At 40.2% G+C, this 16,375-nt stretch overlaps 1 protein-coding gene across 1 annotated transcript in view; it reads right to left on the bottom strand.

Moving 5' to 3' along the window:
- LOC108437999 (multidrug resistance-associated protein 1-like) overlaps nucleotides 1-16,375 on the bottom strand; it is a 78,763-nt gene that overhangs the window by 22,920 nt on the left and 39,468 nt on the right. The window contains exons 11-20 of the mRNA XM_017715471.2: nucleotides 16,175-16,267; nucleotides 15,051-15,254; nucleotides 12,859-13,005; nucleotides 12,605-12,692; nucleotides 8,688-8,757; nucleotides 6,777-6,903; nucleotides 5,077-5,253; nucleotides 4,833-5,000; nucleotides 2,406-2,589; nucleotides 1,640-1,712 (exon numbers count right to left, since the gene is read on the bottom strand). Coding sequence (XP_017570960.1) covers nucleotides 1,640-1,712; nucleotides 2,406-2,589; nucleotides 4,833-5,000; nucleotides 5,077-5,253; nucleotides 6,777-6,903; nucleotides 8,688-8,757; nucleotides 12,605-12,692; nucleotides 12,859-13,005; nucleotides 15,051-15,254; nucleotides 16,175-16,267 — 1,331 coding nt within the window. The remainder of the gene's footprint in view (nucleotides 1-1,639; nucleotides 1,713-2,405; nucleotides 2,590-4,832; nucleotides 5,001-5,076; nucleotides 5,254-6,776; nucleotides 6,904-8,687; nucleotides 8,758-12,604; nucleotides 12,693-12,858; nucleotides 13,006-15,050; nucleotides 15,255-16,174; nucleotides 16,268-16,375) is intronic.

Here is a 16,375-nt window from a genome sequence, read left to right as displayed (position 1 = left end):
GTGGACATGTCCACTCTCGGTACATGATGCACTGTTTGGCTGTAGAGGCTAGAATTTCTACACTTTCATAGCTGGAACACTACTTAGGGAGTACAGAGCTGTTTGGGACTCAGACATTTGAAGTCATTCCGGTGACATTCTGGTAAATCATATCGTAAGTCCTTCAATTCAAGCCTGTGATGATGATTGAGCTGTTTAGGCTGTTGGCTTTTTTAGCCTGTTAGATAACTGGCCAGCCTGGTTCTAGTTAAGAAAATAAGGTGTCAGCTGCTCAGGTCATCAGTTCACTCGTCGATTCCTGTGAGCAGCATAAGAGTCAAAGATAATTCCTCTACCAGCAGAAGTGTTTTTCATGCTGTGGTGCAGTGATGCAGCTGCAGTGAGGCATCATAGCTGTACGCATATCATGGATTTTACAATGGCTTCAAACATGGCTCAGCCAATCTGGTTTTAGGACTGGAACTACCTGTTTTAAAAACAAATTGGATCAAAAAATTGGAAACAAATAACTGGAAAAACTATTTTAACTGATAAGACACCATGATTTTATTTTCACATATGTACAGCACTGTGCAAACGTCAGAGACTCCCCTTGTATTTAATTTCCACTCAGAATCTCCAAATACAAGTTACTGATTTTCAGCATTTTCTGCTTTTTCAGAAATCAGAAGCCTCAGCAGCTAAATCTACTCTCGGCTGTGTGAGGGTCAGTGAGTCTCTCTTTCCCTTCATTCCAACTTCCATTCTTTTCAGGGGACTCACTTTCAGTTCCTAGAAGAATCTGCTGACACACCTCCAAAGTTCAGTCTTAGAAGCTGGTTAATGATTTTCTGAAGTAATCAAACACATTCAGTGGTGTTGAGGTCTGGACTCTGGGGTGGTCAGTCCATTGTTCAGCTTCTTTGTTTGATGTGTCCGTCTCCTTCTTGATCAGCAACACATCCTTTCAGACCCACAGCGCTGAGTCATCTTCTCACAGTGGAAGGATGGACAGAAACACCTGTGGATGTTTTCAGACCTGAAGCAGCTTGATTTTCTCCTCTCTCTCAAAGATGAAAGCTTTAGGTGCTGTTTATCTGATGGGGGCAGTTTTGGAGCCTACCAGCTCTTCCAGGTGGTTCATAGGAGGCTCCTTTTCTCTGGATCCTTTAATCAGTTTTTAAGTTCTGTTTGGTTTTCCACTTATTTTCCTCCTCATCTTCTGAATATTGAAAATTGTACTGAATGGCTGACTGGATGGACTTTTGCACAGTACTATATTTGCTGATGCAGATATATAAATGTTTATAAAATGTAGAAATTGCGATTGCATTAGGATTACAGAGAAATATAACATTTACTCATCCACTGTGGAAATAATTCCATACAAATGACAGTAATTTACTGGCAGCATTGTTCTCAGTATTTTATGATTTAATTATAGCACTCACACTGTTTGTACAATCACAGTACTTTTCTGTATTTATAAAAAAAAATTCCCTGTTTTTCTAATGTACAGCTCCTACGTGCTCTGTTATGAAATTAAGGGATGAATTGGAAAATGTCTTTTCCAATGTGTGTCAAGGTTGAGCACTAAATCTAATTGCTGTTAAAAATAGCTGATAAAAAAGCAAATAATTGAACTCTTCATTGGTTTTACCTGATGAGCTGCTCCTGAGAGAGGTCGATGGAGAAGTCTGTCACACTGAGCCGAGAGACTGACTTTCTGGCGCCTGAAAGAAAATAAATGCAGACTTAAAATATTTAAAATAGCACTGAAAAAGTGCTGCATTTAACTCAACTTAAATGTGTTCATAATGTCTGCATTAACACAGTAATTGCCTAAAAGTCAATAAATCTAATACCTGATATCTAATCCCCTCAAAATCTTCTTTATAAATAAATTGTACTGAATGGCAGATTTTAGTGGTAATTTAATAAACGAAGGGTGGACTTTTGCACAGTATTGTAATAAAGCTATTTCTGCATGAATCACTGAATATTTTTGTGATATTCTATTCATTGTGGCGCAGTGAGCAGCACTGTTGTTTCGCAGCAAGAAGGGTCTGGGAACGATTCCACAGCCAGGCAATCAGGGTCCTTTCTGTGTGGAGTCTACATGTTCTCCCCTGTCTGTGTGGGTTTCTGAGCAGTCAGAACGATTGGAGATGCTAAATTGCCCCTAGGAGTGAATATGTGTCGTAAAGGTCATATACGTATATGTCTGTCTGCCCCGTGATGGACTGGCAACCTGCCCAGGGTGTTTCCTAGTTCCACCCAATGACTGCTGGGATTGGCTCCAACATGACAAAGGATAAGCAGCTTAGACAATTTGTGTATTTTTTTCATGCCGATTTTAAACATGCAAATTCAAAGCATCACTCTGTTCAGCGCTTTGATGTGGTGAAGCTCATTTACTGGCTCACCTCTGTGGGTGGAGCTCTCTTTGTGTTCGTTTCCAGCGAAGGTTTTAACAAAGTCGGAGAAGGTGCTCCTCCTGTTGAGCAGCTCTGTGTATGAGCCCGATTCGGTGATCTCCCCGTCCGCCATCACGAGGATCAGGTCGGCCTGCGGCAGGAAGCTCAGCCCATGGGTCACCAGCACACGCGTCTGTTTACACCGAAACCAAACCAGCGTTAAACCTTTTCACAGCAGCCGTAAAAACATGATATCTGTCATTTTTAGAGGTCACTAACAATGCATTCTTCATCTTTTGTTTGATATATAATATTTACAAACTGAAAGCAAGTTTGATTTACACCTTCACATGTGAGTGAGCAGATCAACATTCAGTGTGTTTATTGTGTCAGTTGTGCTGGATTGTTTGATATGAAGAAAGCTGCAATTGTCCATTTTATTTTGACACAGCCTTTTTTTTGAGAGGTGTGAAGTGTTTTTCACAGCTCCCCCTTCACCCCTCATTGCTTATTAGCAGCTCAACAACGTGCCACACACAGACACACATCGGAGCCCTGTTTCACCTTTGATTAATTGGGAGTCTAAAAAACAGAACATATTATTTGAAAACACTTCCAGTCTCCCAGAGGAACGGCCACTAGGGGTCACTGTAGAAATAGCCTTTCTTGGTTAGCTGGCTAACCTAAGCCAAATGTGAGTATTGTTCAATAGGAACACCCTTTACCTCTCTTATTATTGAGCCTAGTCTGAGAGTTTGGACATTTGTTATTTGTCTAAGTGAGACATGTTCTTTGTATTTCCTGCAGTTCTCAGGTTACACTCCCCAGTGTATAGTATAAAGCAGGGGTCAACAACACGTGTTTAATCGGCAACAAGAAACTGACAAACACTAAAAAGCAGTTTCTCATTCTCTAGCTTCACATTCGATATTCCAGTTCCACCTAAAATGGTGCAGCAGTTACATTCGGGCACCTCGGGCACCATTTAAGGTGGAACGGGAAAATCGAACAAGAAGCTGGTGAATGAGAAGCGACACTGAGAGACGTTTTACAAGTAACTGTTCTACTTTTGAGGAAAAGCTTCCTGCTGGAGATGCGAGAAAAGCATTTATAGCTGAGCTAAAACTTAAAGCAGAGCAAAGTAAGTCTGTGTTTTCATTTTATCCTATACTTGTACATCAGCGCATACTGAGACACATTTACAGCCAAGATGGTAAAATGGATGTAGTGTTGTGGCTCCCAAAAGTGGTTTGATTTTTGTTGAAAGAACAAAATGGCTCATCTTTACATTTGGGTTGCGACACCTGGTATAAAGTATTAAAACATGGCTCTGAATGACTATGAGGACTCTGAGCAACCTGAGTGAGCAATGTTTGTCTACTTAAGCTCTTTCTACCTTTAACTGTAAGAAACCATCAGACTTATTCAACAAATTCCAGATGAGGATTACGACTCTAAACACTATTAAAGTGCACCAGATTGGTTTGCTAATGGTGTGTTGACATGTTCTGAGAATTAGCCTTTTGTAAAGAGTTAGATTAGGCAGACAAACAGCTTGCTAGCACGATTCTTTAACAGTTTCCTTACAAAATGATTTACAGTACAGGGTGAACTGTAATGTGGATATTAAACAGAGCTAAAATGTAACATGGATATTTTATTTAGGTAATCAGGCTCAAGTTCACTCAATCATATTCCCTTAGCAATTCTACAAATTTTGACACTAATCAGCGATTTCTGCAGATTCGGAAATATTGTTTGTATTGCAAAAATATGTTTTGTTACTGACTTGTGAGTTTAAGTCACAGAATTCACTCCTATATTATTGTAATCTCCTTTTGATGTATGTAATATAGCAGCGTTTAAAAAGCAGATAAACAGCTCACAGTGAGAGTCAGCCAGGCTGAAGTACAGCCGCCACACGCGGGGGTTAGACTAACACACTACAACAAAGAGCCCCAAAGAAAAAAAAGAGCCCTTTTATTTGGAAGCTTTTTCAGACATATAATTCCTTCTACACATAAATAAAATGTATTTCAGTTTTATTTTGTTGATATTTGCTGTTGTATTAAGGTTGAACGTAAGTGTATCAAGCCTCTTTTCACTAATCATATGTAAATTGAAGTATATATTTTAGATATTTAGGTTGCACAGATTCTCCAGTTCAAAAATATGGCATTATATTTATTAATTGAGTTTGCGTCAATTGACCAGGCCCCTCAGTCTAACCCTGACTATAGATGTCCACACTTCTGCCAAGCTAAACAGAAGTAGCTGGAAAGTTCATATTTTTATGTGTAGGAGAAATGTGTAGCTTGTTTGCATATAAAAAGATATCCATCGTGAATAAATGCTTTTAAAAGTATTTTATTTAATGCTGTGTCCTGCTTGAGTATTTCTGGTTAACGCATTTCTGTTGTGTGAAACGTCATGCACCTTATTTTTGAGAATTCCTTTAGGGCCGATGACTCTGTCGAAGATGTGCTGACCCACGTGAGCGTCCACCGCAGATAGCGGGTCATCCAGCAGGTATGTATCGGCCTTCCTGTAGACGGCTCGAGCTAAGCTCACCCTCTGTTTCTGCCCACCTGACAGGTTCAGCCCCTACGACAGGAAACAGCAACATCAGCGATGCTCGCTGAGACCCAGGATCAGAAATAAAGGCCAGCAGGAATCTCACTTTCTCTCCGATCTCAGTCGCATCCCGGGCAGGCAGGATCTCCAGGTCTGGTAGGAGAGCACACGCCTCCAGCACACTCTGATACCAGCTCTCCTTCTTCTCCTGCCCGAACACGACGTTCTCACGCATCGTGGCATTCTGGATCCAGGCCTGCTGGGGCACGTAGGCCACCGAGCCCTGAGGGGAAGAGTTATAGAGTTCTTGTTTACCTCTGCTTCAGGGCAGGAGGGTTTTTAGGAGGTGTTCTCTGCTCTATAGTACCTTCACCTGTTTGGCTGATAGCCAAGTGGAGCATGTCAAACAGGCAGACTAGATGCAAGTGCAGTGCTTAATAGGAAGCTGAAATCACAATCCAGATACAAAATCCACAGTGCAGCCCGAAGATAACAGGAAAGAAGGTCAAGATTTCTCAGCAATAAAGAATTAAACAAGGCTCACAAACTAAACTACAAACATTACAAACAGCAGACAGACTAGGCAACTGTATATACACTGGATTTAATGGAAGAATAAACAAGTTTTATCTGTGGAGTGGCAGATCTAAGATCTGTAGGTTGGTTAAGCACTGAGTGCTGGAACAGAGGGAGGAGCTGTAAGGCCTAACACTGAGAGGGATACCCCAGCCGTTTATTCATTTTGGTAGATACTTTCTAAATGTATAGGAAGGGACATTCCTCTTTAACCAGTTTTATTGCGTCTTACTGACGATTCACTCAAATATGGTAAACGCTCAGCCAGTAATGTTATGAAACTGCTTAATACATGAGTAAAGTGTTTAATGGAAATAAGGGATATAGAGCAGCCATGCTGTAATGCATGCTAGGATAGGACAGCAGGTTAATCTCTTCATGTCATCTCTCTCTTTACTCTCTCGCTTAGATGCATGTGTGTGTGTTTATATATGTGCGTGTGTATATACACACACACGCACACAAATGTAGGATTTTTTTATTTTTTATTTAACATTTTTTTAGTGTGAGCCGTACTGCACTACTAGTGGCTAGGCTTGCAGTCCGGATTGGTTGACACCACAGGGATTCCCAGTGGTTGTATGGCATATTTGTGTAATGCATGCTGGGTACTGTAGTGATACAAAATTGATAAATGAAAACTGACATAAAAACGGCATAAAATCATGAATTCTGTTAAACTGATGAAGGATATGATTCTGTGCTATAGCACAAAAAATAACATATTAATTGCTATTTTTAGGCTGAAAAGCCCATGTCACGTAATAGAACAGATGGAAGTGTGTTATGTTAAATATCATCATGGCTGTGATTTGGTCATCGTAGATCCTCCCAGCTGTGACTCTGTTCTCCATCTCCAGGACTCAGTTGCTTTTATAAAGCAGCTTTGCAAAGTAAAGAAAACAGTAAAGAAGCCCTGAAAATGGTTTCAAATGTAACAACAAAAAATACAGAAACGGGTTTTAGAGCAACTGTGACGATGTTTTTTTATTTTTTATTGGTAATTTGTCCACCAAAAAAAAAGTAGTTCCACCACAAGTGGGGGTCATAATAACACAGGTAGACCATTTTTCAACCAGTCAGATTCTGTGGGCGGGGCTAACTGTTCAATTAATAAACTGAGTGCCCTAGAATTGACACCCATTATAAAGCAAGGACTGACAGTTTGGAAGCTGTTTAAAATCATTTTTGGGAAAGCTCTCGATGTGATGATGAGTGATGTGTATGTACCTTCACTGTGATGTTTCCGCTCTTCTTCTCCATCTCTCCCAGCATGGCAGAGAGCAGGGAGGATTTGCCGCTGCCCACATGACCCACCACTGCCACCAATGACCCGTGAGGCACTTTCACACTTATTCTACACAACACACAGAACCAGGCAGTGGTCAGATTAACGGTAAAACCCTCCATGTCCTAGAACCAGTTTTCCCATGTCTCCTAAAGGAGTTAAAGCTGAAATTGGAGTTGAATTTCAGTTCAATTCAACAGCTCAGTTAACCTTTGGAAATTGTAGTCACTGCAGTCACTATAAACACGATATTACACATTTTAGTATGCAGAGAAATTCTGTGGAAAAGTGGGAACTCTTTTAAACAATGTCACTAAGCAGATGTGAAGAAAATGTTTCTGTTTCTGTAACTCTTGACATGTAAAGGTTAAAATCCACCTAATTCTGCACAGTTATCAATCAATCAACCATCCAACCATCCAATCAATCAATCTTTATTTAAAATCGGAATACACTGAGGGAGACCCTCATTTACAGTGTAGCCGAGCCAACACAGAGATGAGGGACTGAGAAGTTAAATAGTAAAAACATAAATTCTTAAAAGTAATAATAATACTCATAGAAGTAAATTACAAAAAAATTACATAACATTAATAACATTAAAATTACAACAATACAATAACTTTCACTAAGGATAAAAATATAATTAATAAAATAAATAAAGAAATCAAAGATGTAAAGCAATAAAAATGAATCAACAACTAAAAACATGCCACATATCACTTTAAAAGTGAACTAAAATCAAAAAAGCAGTGTCAGGCTGATTGGAGGTAGTTAACGACTAAAAGTTTAAAATGTTCGTGTGTCAGTGGTATTATAACAAAGTGGAAGTGATTGGGAACGACAGCAACTCAGTCACAAAGTGGTAGGTCACGTAAAATGACAGAGCAGGGTCAGCGGATGCTGAGGAGCATAGTGCGCAGAGGTCGCCAACTTTCTGCAGAGTCAATCACTACAGACCTCCAAACTTCATGTGGCCTTCAGATTAGATCAAGAACAGCGTAGAGAGCTTCATGGAATGGGTTTCCATGGCCGAGCAGCTACATCCAAGCCTTACATCACCAAGCGCAATGCAAAGCTTCGAATGCAGTGGTGTAAAGTACCGCCACTGGACTCTAGAACACAGTGACGAATCACACAGATGACTCTGGGTTTGGCAGTTGCCAGGAGAACGGTACTTGTCTGACTGCATTGTGCCAAGTGTAAAGTTTGGTGGAGGGGGGATTATGATGTGGGGTTGTTTTTCAGGAGTTGGGCTTGGCCCCTTAGTTCCAGTAAAAGGAACTCTGAATGCTTCAGCACCAACAGATTTTTCGAACTTTGTCGGAACAGTTTTGGGGAGTTTAGCCCCTTCCTGTTCCAACATGACTGCGCACCAGTGCACAAAGCAAGGTCCATAAAGACCTGGGTGAGCAAGTTTGATGTGGAAGAACTTGACTAGCCTGCACAGAGTCCTGACCTCCACCCAATAGAACACCTTTGGAATGAATTAGAGCGGAGACTGTGAGCCAGGCCTTCTTGTCCAACATCAGTGTCTGACCTCACAAATGCACTTCTGGAAGAATGGTCAAAAATTCCCATAAACACACTCCTAACCCTTGTGGAAAGCCTTCCCAGAAGAGTTGAAGCTGAAATAGCTGCAAAGGGTGGGCCAACATCATATTGAACCCTTTGGATTAAGAATGGGATGTCACTCAAGTTCATGTGCATATGAAGGCAGACGAGTGAATACTTTTGGCAATATAGTGTACTTTATTTCAACACCTGGAGGCAAGTTTTTGCAGTACTTTACGTGTGAGCATGTAAATATGTTGTTTAAATGTATGTTACGTAACCCTATGATAGCAGCTCACCTCCTTAAGCATGGTGGTCCGTCTCTGGACCAGCTGAAAGTGCCATTCTCTATCACCACACTGTCACCATCTGTGGGGAGAGAAAAGCCAGAGAAAAACGTTACTATATGTCTAAAGATAAAAAATCACTTGACTCTATTAACACTGACATAAATAATAAAAAGCTTCAACCTAATCCAATGTACTGCTTCTCCATACATTAATTAATTAATTAATACACTTATTTTGTGTTAAGAAGGACTCATATCTTAATGGGGCTCTATGCAGGGATAGCTCAACCCCTTCAGTGCTCAGGAGCTTTTGGTGAGTAAAGGCTTTTATCCCCTGTTTCCATTTTCAGTGAAGACAGACATCAAGTACAAATTATTACATTTACACAAGATATTTCTAAGCATATTAGATATATGATAATACACTTGCTTAAAGAAGTGATAAAACAGGAGTTTCCAAAACTGGAGTTCAAAAAAACTATTTAAATCTACAGAGAAAATGGGCCTCCTAACAACCACCTGGAAGACCTTTTAGACCCCAAAACTGCCCCCATCAGATAAACAGAACTGAAAGCTTTCATCTTTGGGAGAGAGGAGAAAATCAGGCTGCTTCAGGTCTGAAAAAATTCCACAGGTGTTTCTGTCCATCCTTCCACTGTGAGAAGTAGACTCAGTGCTGTGGGTTTGAAAGGATGTGTAACTGATCAAGAGGAACCTCACTGAGAAAAGGAGACGGACACATCAAACAATGAAGCTGAACAATGGACTGACCACCCCAGAGTCCAGACCTCAACACCACTGAATCGGTTTGATTACTTCAGAAAATCATAAGCCAGCTTCTAAGACTGAACTTTGGAGGTGCGTCTGCAGATTCTTTGAGGAACTGAAAGTGAGTCTCCTGAAAAGAATGGAAGCTGGAATAAAGAGGGGACTGAACATGCAGCCCCCTGAAGAGAAGGCCTTAGATGCCCTTAGACAGTCAGCAAGGAAAAAATACCTGCTGTTTCTGATTTTTCACTGAAACTTTTTGCCTGACAATGGTCAAATGTGCCCCAGTTGTAGCGTCTCCTGCATAAAATACATTAAATACACCCTTCAAGTTCTTCAAAGGTTCTTTAGTAAAGGCAGTGGTTCTAATATAGAAGCATGATTTTTATAAAGAACTATTTGCATGCCTAAATGGTTCTTTACATGGAGAAATAGTTCTTCAGATTGATGGAGAATGTGTTATATAAAGTTCTATATAGAACCTCTTTGAAAATAGTTCTATACAGTACTAAAACGGTTCTTCTATTGTGACAACTCTGTTGGTTCTTCAGATTGATGGAGAATGCATTATATAAGGTTTTATACAGCACAAAAAGGGTTCTTCTACTGTGATAACTGTTGGTTCTTCAGATTGATGGAGAATGTGTTATATAAGGTTCTATACAGCACAAAAGTGTTCTTCTACTGTGACAACTCTGTTGGTTCTTCAGATTTATGGAGAATGTGTTATATAAGGTTCTATACAGCACCAACTCTGTTGGTTCTACAGATTAATGGAGAATGTATTATATAAGGTTCTCTATAGAATGTTTTGAAAATGGTTCTATATAGCACCCAAAAGAGTTCTAATGTGACAACTCTACTGGTTCTTCAGAATAATGAAGAATGTGAGGTTCTATATAGCAACAAAAAGAGTTTGTCAGAAGATCCCTTTTTGGTGCTAGACCTATTTTAAAAAAGGGTCTATAAAGAACCTCATATAACACCTTCTCCATCAGTCTGAAGAACTATCTGCTATGTAACTACCACTTTTAGGCATGAAATGCTTCTATATAGAACTCACAGTTCTAAATAGAACTATTGCCTTCATTAAAGAACCCTTGAAAGACCCTTTTTAAGTGTGCAGGGCTATAATAAGTTGACAAAATCTAGCCTAAATAAAATAACAAATGAATGGAAAATAATAAATAATAAATAAAAGTGAATAAATAAAACATAAGAATTTTTGAATCAGGATGAGAATGAGATTTTTTCCTGTCTCTCTCCTCCGTCTCAGTTTTTGTCCAGATGTGTCTTGAACTTTGGTTTCCGCTTCGGCTGGTCATTTTCCATTTGGTGCAGCATTAGAATAAAGGGCTGATGTCAGTATTGCGTGGGTAAGGGGTATGTAGTGGGTATTTGTGGTACTGAGGAGCCCAGCAGAGGTTTGTGAGTTAGCCGCCCCTGTTTCCACGTAGCCTCCATACGTTAACAACATGTTTCTGTTGAGCAGAGTTCCCATATTAGTGTGAAAGTTAGTGTGGGTTAATCATAGGCCTACTGCTGTGGTCAGTCTACAGTAATGACTCCTCTGAGAGGACCGTGAAACACGGAAGCTTTCCCTGTTAAAACATCCGGTTATCCTGCTTCAGCTCCGAGGGAGGACCTCAGTTATGACTGCGGAGCAGAAAATGGCATAATGTGGTCAGTAGCTAACGCATGAAGTCATATACGGCCGTGGACGTTTGGGCCACATTCCACAGCCACCTAATGCCCACACAACTGCCTCCGCGCTCTGAATTATAGCCGTACAGCCTCCATCTGCAACAGAGAGACCAGTTTTGTGGCACTGTAACAGGAACGCCTCTGAAACTGAAACATCATATTGCAGCACATTCACATGTAAAACCCAGCCAGTTGTCCGCAGAAAGTTTCCTGTTGGGCAGCTCCACTAAGACGCATTTACAGGATTGTGTTTGACATCAGTGTGACTCACAGTTTTTACTGGGATGTTATTTAGATGGTATGATCCTGTATTCAGTTTCCTTCTGCTACTTTGATGACGCATAAAAAAAAACATTTTTATTTGCCTACAAGTATTATGATGTGGGACATCTGTGCTGCTGTACAAAGGCAATAATTGCATAGGCGTAGTTTCCATCTTCTCACATTGAGGAATGTCTGTAAATCATGCGGATAAACTCTTATTGCCCAGCTCCCTTAATCCAGATGATAGAATTATTAGATAATTAATAAAAATCCATGTGAAAAACAACTACACAACTGATCACTGTTCTACACCTGTTTAATAGGTTGAGCTATAGTAAAAGTTCCAAGTGATTAAAAATCCATCTGAAGTGAAATTTAAAAGATTATGCCACACATTTACCCCACACTCATTTCATAGTGATGCTACATCCATTCCCATAGTTACGTTACACTTATGTCCATGGTTTTGCTGTATTTATGTCCACTATGATGGTACAGCCATTGACGCAGTTATGCCTCAATGCTAACAATGTTTATACAGCAAACATGTCGTTTGAACATACTGCACTCATTTCCATAGTTACCCTCATTTCTCATGATTATCCTAGACTCATGTCCATGGTAACCTACCCTGTGGAATGTAATCAGATACAGGCGTTTACACGGATATTATTCTTCTATTTAACGGATTATTTACAGGATTATCCACCTCGATCAATCAGATAGTAATTATAATCCCAATGGCTTCAGATGGACTAACCTATTCCAATTGAGTGATTAGTGGGATTATTAACAGATTATTAGACTGCATATAAACGTGGCTAGTGTTATACTGTTATCATGATGCCCTCTGTACCCTTTCTGCCACTCTCCCTGCCTTAGACCTTCCATGCATGCACAAGGAAGGGCAGGGAGGTTCCAGAACAGAGTCATACCGCCAAATATACCTCACGGCAAGTGAAAATAAAGTCATTTTTGGTGTCAACAAACTCATGAGCAAAATATGACGTGTTTATCTTATTACAAAAGTTGTTACAGACTTAAAGGCAGTAAGATATATGGCTGGACAGCAGCAGAACTCAGTGCCGTTGTTGCCATAGTTACCGCTCTTTGTCTTTGGTTATAGTGTGGTTTGTGACGTGCTGGAGTTCAGCGGTCAGATCGCCACTGAAATGTTTATCATCCACTCACCAGCACTGTAGGGAGCTCTGACCACACTGTCCGGCTTCAACTCATCCTGACAGAGGAACTTTCCAAGACGCTTCAGTGAGACGACGGCCTGAGCAGGATATGACAAAGCATGAGAATAAGGTCATAATAATGACATAATTTCAGAAAATAAAAGATGGGGAAAATCCCTGTGCTTGGGAATGTGAGACTGCTGTTATGAAGGCTATTTAGACTGTCAGATGACTGCCCACTGACCGCAGTGTGGTCAGACTTGCCTGCATGGTGGTGCTCATTGCAAACGGGAGTTGACTCAGCGGAGTCTTCAGGATGTTGATGAGTGCCATGGACACGAAAACCTTCTGGGCATCCAGAATGTTCTTCTCATCGATAAGCACGTACACTCCAAACATGGCAAATGCGATCTGGACACAAGGGAAAGTTCCGCTCAGTCACATTTCAGACAAACTAACCCTCAGCGACACACACAGCATGATGGGTTTTTATCTGAATTATTTCACTGGTAGTAATAAAGGTTCTGTTCATCAAGGTGCAAACAGTGTAAATGTTCCCTCAATGGATCTACAGTGGTTTTAAGGTCTGATTGTGAACCTTAAAGAAGTTTTTCCAGGTGAAAAGTTTGTACTTGTACCTTTTCATTACCAAGTGTTTTAAAACAGAACTGAAGTAGCCTTGCAGCTATATCAACATCTTATACAGTCAACAACTGAATGTCAAATCAAATAAAGTACAATTCAGTCAAATTTCAACAACATTTATTGTCAGTTTTCTCTTTTTAGAGCACGACATGTGAAATAACCTCCCTCTGACTCACTTTCTTCTCTGACTGCTGTTTCTCGCCTCGTCCCTCCCCTGTGTGGTGTCACTCACTCGAGTCTCAGTGCTCATCGTAATGCACAGATCTGATTGGCTGAGTAGGGCCGCGTGTGATATTTACAACGCAATGCGATTTTTCTGTGAGTCTCTCGGGCCTCTAAACCTACCATAAAGGCTAGAAAAGTTCCGCTTATTAAACAAGGACCACCCCCCATCAAAATGAAATAATCCTCTATAGTTTATCAGTTATTGGTCCAGGTCCACATAGGACAGCGTCTGGGTCCGGACTCTGACTGCGGCCCACCGATTAGTGACTTCTGTTGTAAACACGATGGTTCTTCATGGATTCTTTAGTAAAGAAAATACTTCAATATAGAACTGTGAACACTAAAAGAAGCCTTTACATGCTTAAATTATTCTTTGCATAGTGAAATGGATCTTTAGGTCAATGGACAATGAGCTGTAAATGGTTCTATATAGCACCTTTCTCAAAAGTGTTCTAAATAGGACCAAAAAGGATTCTGCTATTGTTATGATACATGCTTGTTACAATAGAGGAACCTTTCGCTTGTGCTGTTTGCATAAGGTTCTATAGAGACCCATCTAGAACACTTTCTCAATCAATCTGAAGATCTCATTCATGATGCAAAGAACCCTTTAATCACACAAAGCTTTGCTATGTGTTCATGGTTCTATTTAAAAAATGTTTTCTTTCCTAAAGAACCCCTGAAGACCCATCTTTTTTAAGAGTGCAGAAGAGGAGATATATTACTTTGATTTGAATATGATGAGAAATTGTCATGCATACAGCTTTGTTTTGCTCTCTCTCAGAAGTAAAGGTACTAGACTGACACTGGGTCAGTGCCCCTCTCGTTCCTGGGGTGGTTCAAGGGTCCATCTCAGTACCTTTAGTCAGGGAACATAAATGTACCATAATCCACTGAAATGATATTTTCTAAGCTGTATTGTGCTGTGCATACAGAATATAATTTGAATATAACTTTAATTATTACAGTCATAATTTAATAATACTGTGCAAAAGCCAGAGGCCACTCTTCATTTACTTCCAGTTTTTCAGTGTCAGGAAAAAAATCAGGACACATATATTTAACTGACAATTACATCACAACTAAATCTATTCTCAGCTGTGTGAATGTTTAGTGTGCCACTCTTCACCTTTATTCCAGCTTCCATTCTTTTCAGGAGACTCACTTTCAGTTCCTCAAAAAATCTGCAGACATACCTCCAAAGTTGATTCTTAGAAGCTGGTTGAACAGTCTTTTTCCCAGTAAGAGCATCTTGACAACTACACATTCTTTCAGACCCATAAATGTGAACTTGCTTTTCTCCTCTCCTCTCTTTAAGCACTGTTTAGCTGATTAAGACTGTTTTAGTGTGTACCAGGTGTTCCAGGTGGTCGTTAGGAGGCACATTTTCACTGTAACTATCTAATCTCCTCAGAAATATCTCATGACAAATGAATAACTTGTACTTAATGGCTGTAGAATGCCTGTAATTTTAAAAATTAAAAATGAAGAGCAGTCCATGATTTTGGCACACAGCTGTCACTATAGATCATTAAGGTTTAAATACTGCAGCTGTTATAACAGAGTGATTAATGTAGACATTGTACCAGGAAAGTAGAGGAGTTGAAGGAGGCAATGGACACTGAATAAAGGATCTGAGACTTTTTCAGGGCCTTCAGCTCATTTTCCCTGTATCCCAGAACCCTCTCCTTGAAGGCCTTCTCCCAGGCATAGAACTTCAGGATCTTTATCCCACTCAGGATCTCATTCATCAGCTTTATACGTCCATCCATGTACTTCATCTGGACCTCCTGAATGCAGGTAAAGACATTTATTCATTACTTTTCATTAATTCAGAACAGAACTGCAGTCATATGCAAAAGTTTGGGCTTCCCTGGTCAACCTACATGTGAGTGGAAGTTCCTAATAAAGTGGCCTGAGAGTGGAAGTATAAGGTAGGTGTTTCTAATAAAGTGGCCAGTGACAAAGTACAAGTTAGGTGTTTCTTATAAAATGGCAAGTGTGTTGAAGCACAAGATGGGTGTTTCTAAAAAAGTGGCCAGTGAGTGGAAGCTGAAGGTAAGTGTTTCTAAGAAAGTGGCCAGCAAATAAAATCACAAGGTAGGTGTTTCTAATAAAGTGGCCAGTGAGTGGACGCACAAGGTGTGTGTTTCTAATAAAGTGGCCATTGAGTGTGCTAATATGCAGACACAAGATGCTGAGATATTTCAGGCTTCAATATTGCTGCTGCTAAAGTTTTTAGATATGATGTTTTTCCATTTTTATAGATCAGCATGATGTAAAACAGAGCTCATCCTTCAGCATTTTATATTATAAACACATTGACCATTAAACTCCATATGGTCCATATGACCACTTTTACATGTAAAAATGGAGGTCAAGAAGGTACATTCTGTTTACAAGGCCAAAAAAAGTGTTTGTCACTGCCTAGCACTTGTTATTCTGACTTAGGGACAAAGCAAATGAAGGAATTCTGCTTTTATGGCAGTGGGAAACCATCTGTGGTCGATTTCCATGTGTGTAACTTAGAGGCATCAGAGCAGCAGACATGTAGGTGCTGCCCACACATTTTAGCCACTTTCCCTGTTTGAACAGAAACAGCTGTAGCGCGGCTGGAAGCTGCAGTCCTGTGGATTAACAGCCACTGATGCCGCAGGACAAACTAAAAACGGATACAATGTTGGGCTAAATAGAGCAGCATGAATTGTACCTGAAGTTTACTCCGCATCTTGGCGATGAGGCCGTTTAGAGGGAAGATGAAGATGACCGTGGCGATTCCGGCCAAAGCAGATGGACCCAGGTGCTATAATGTGGACGGAAATGAGAAAAAGGTCAATATTTACAGCTCTGTGAAAAACTACATACACTCAGGTGCCAGAATGTATTAGCTGCACCATTTAAGGTGGAACAA

Source organism: Pygocentrus nattereri, chromosome 14 (genome assembly GCF_015220715.1).
Source record: "Pygocentrus nattereri isolate fPygNat1 chromosome 14, fPygNat1.pri, whole genome shotgun sequence".
Lineage (NCBI taxonomy): Eukaryota > Metazoa > Chordata > Actinopteri > Characiformes > Serrasalmidae > Pygocentrus > Pygocentrus nattereri.
This window is presented reverse-complemented; position numbering and strand designations above follow the sequence as displayed.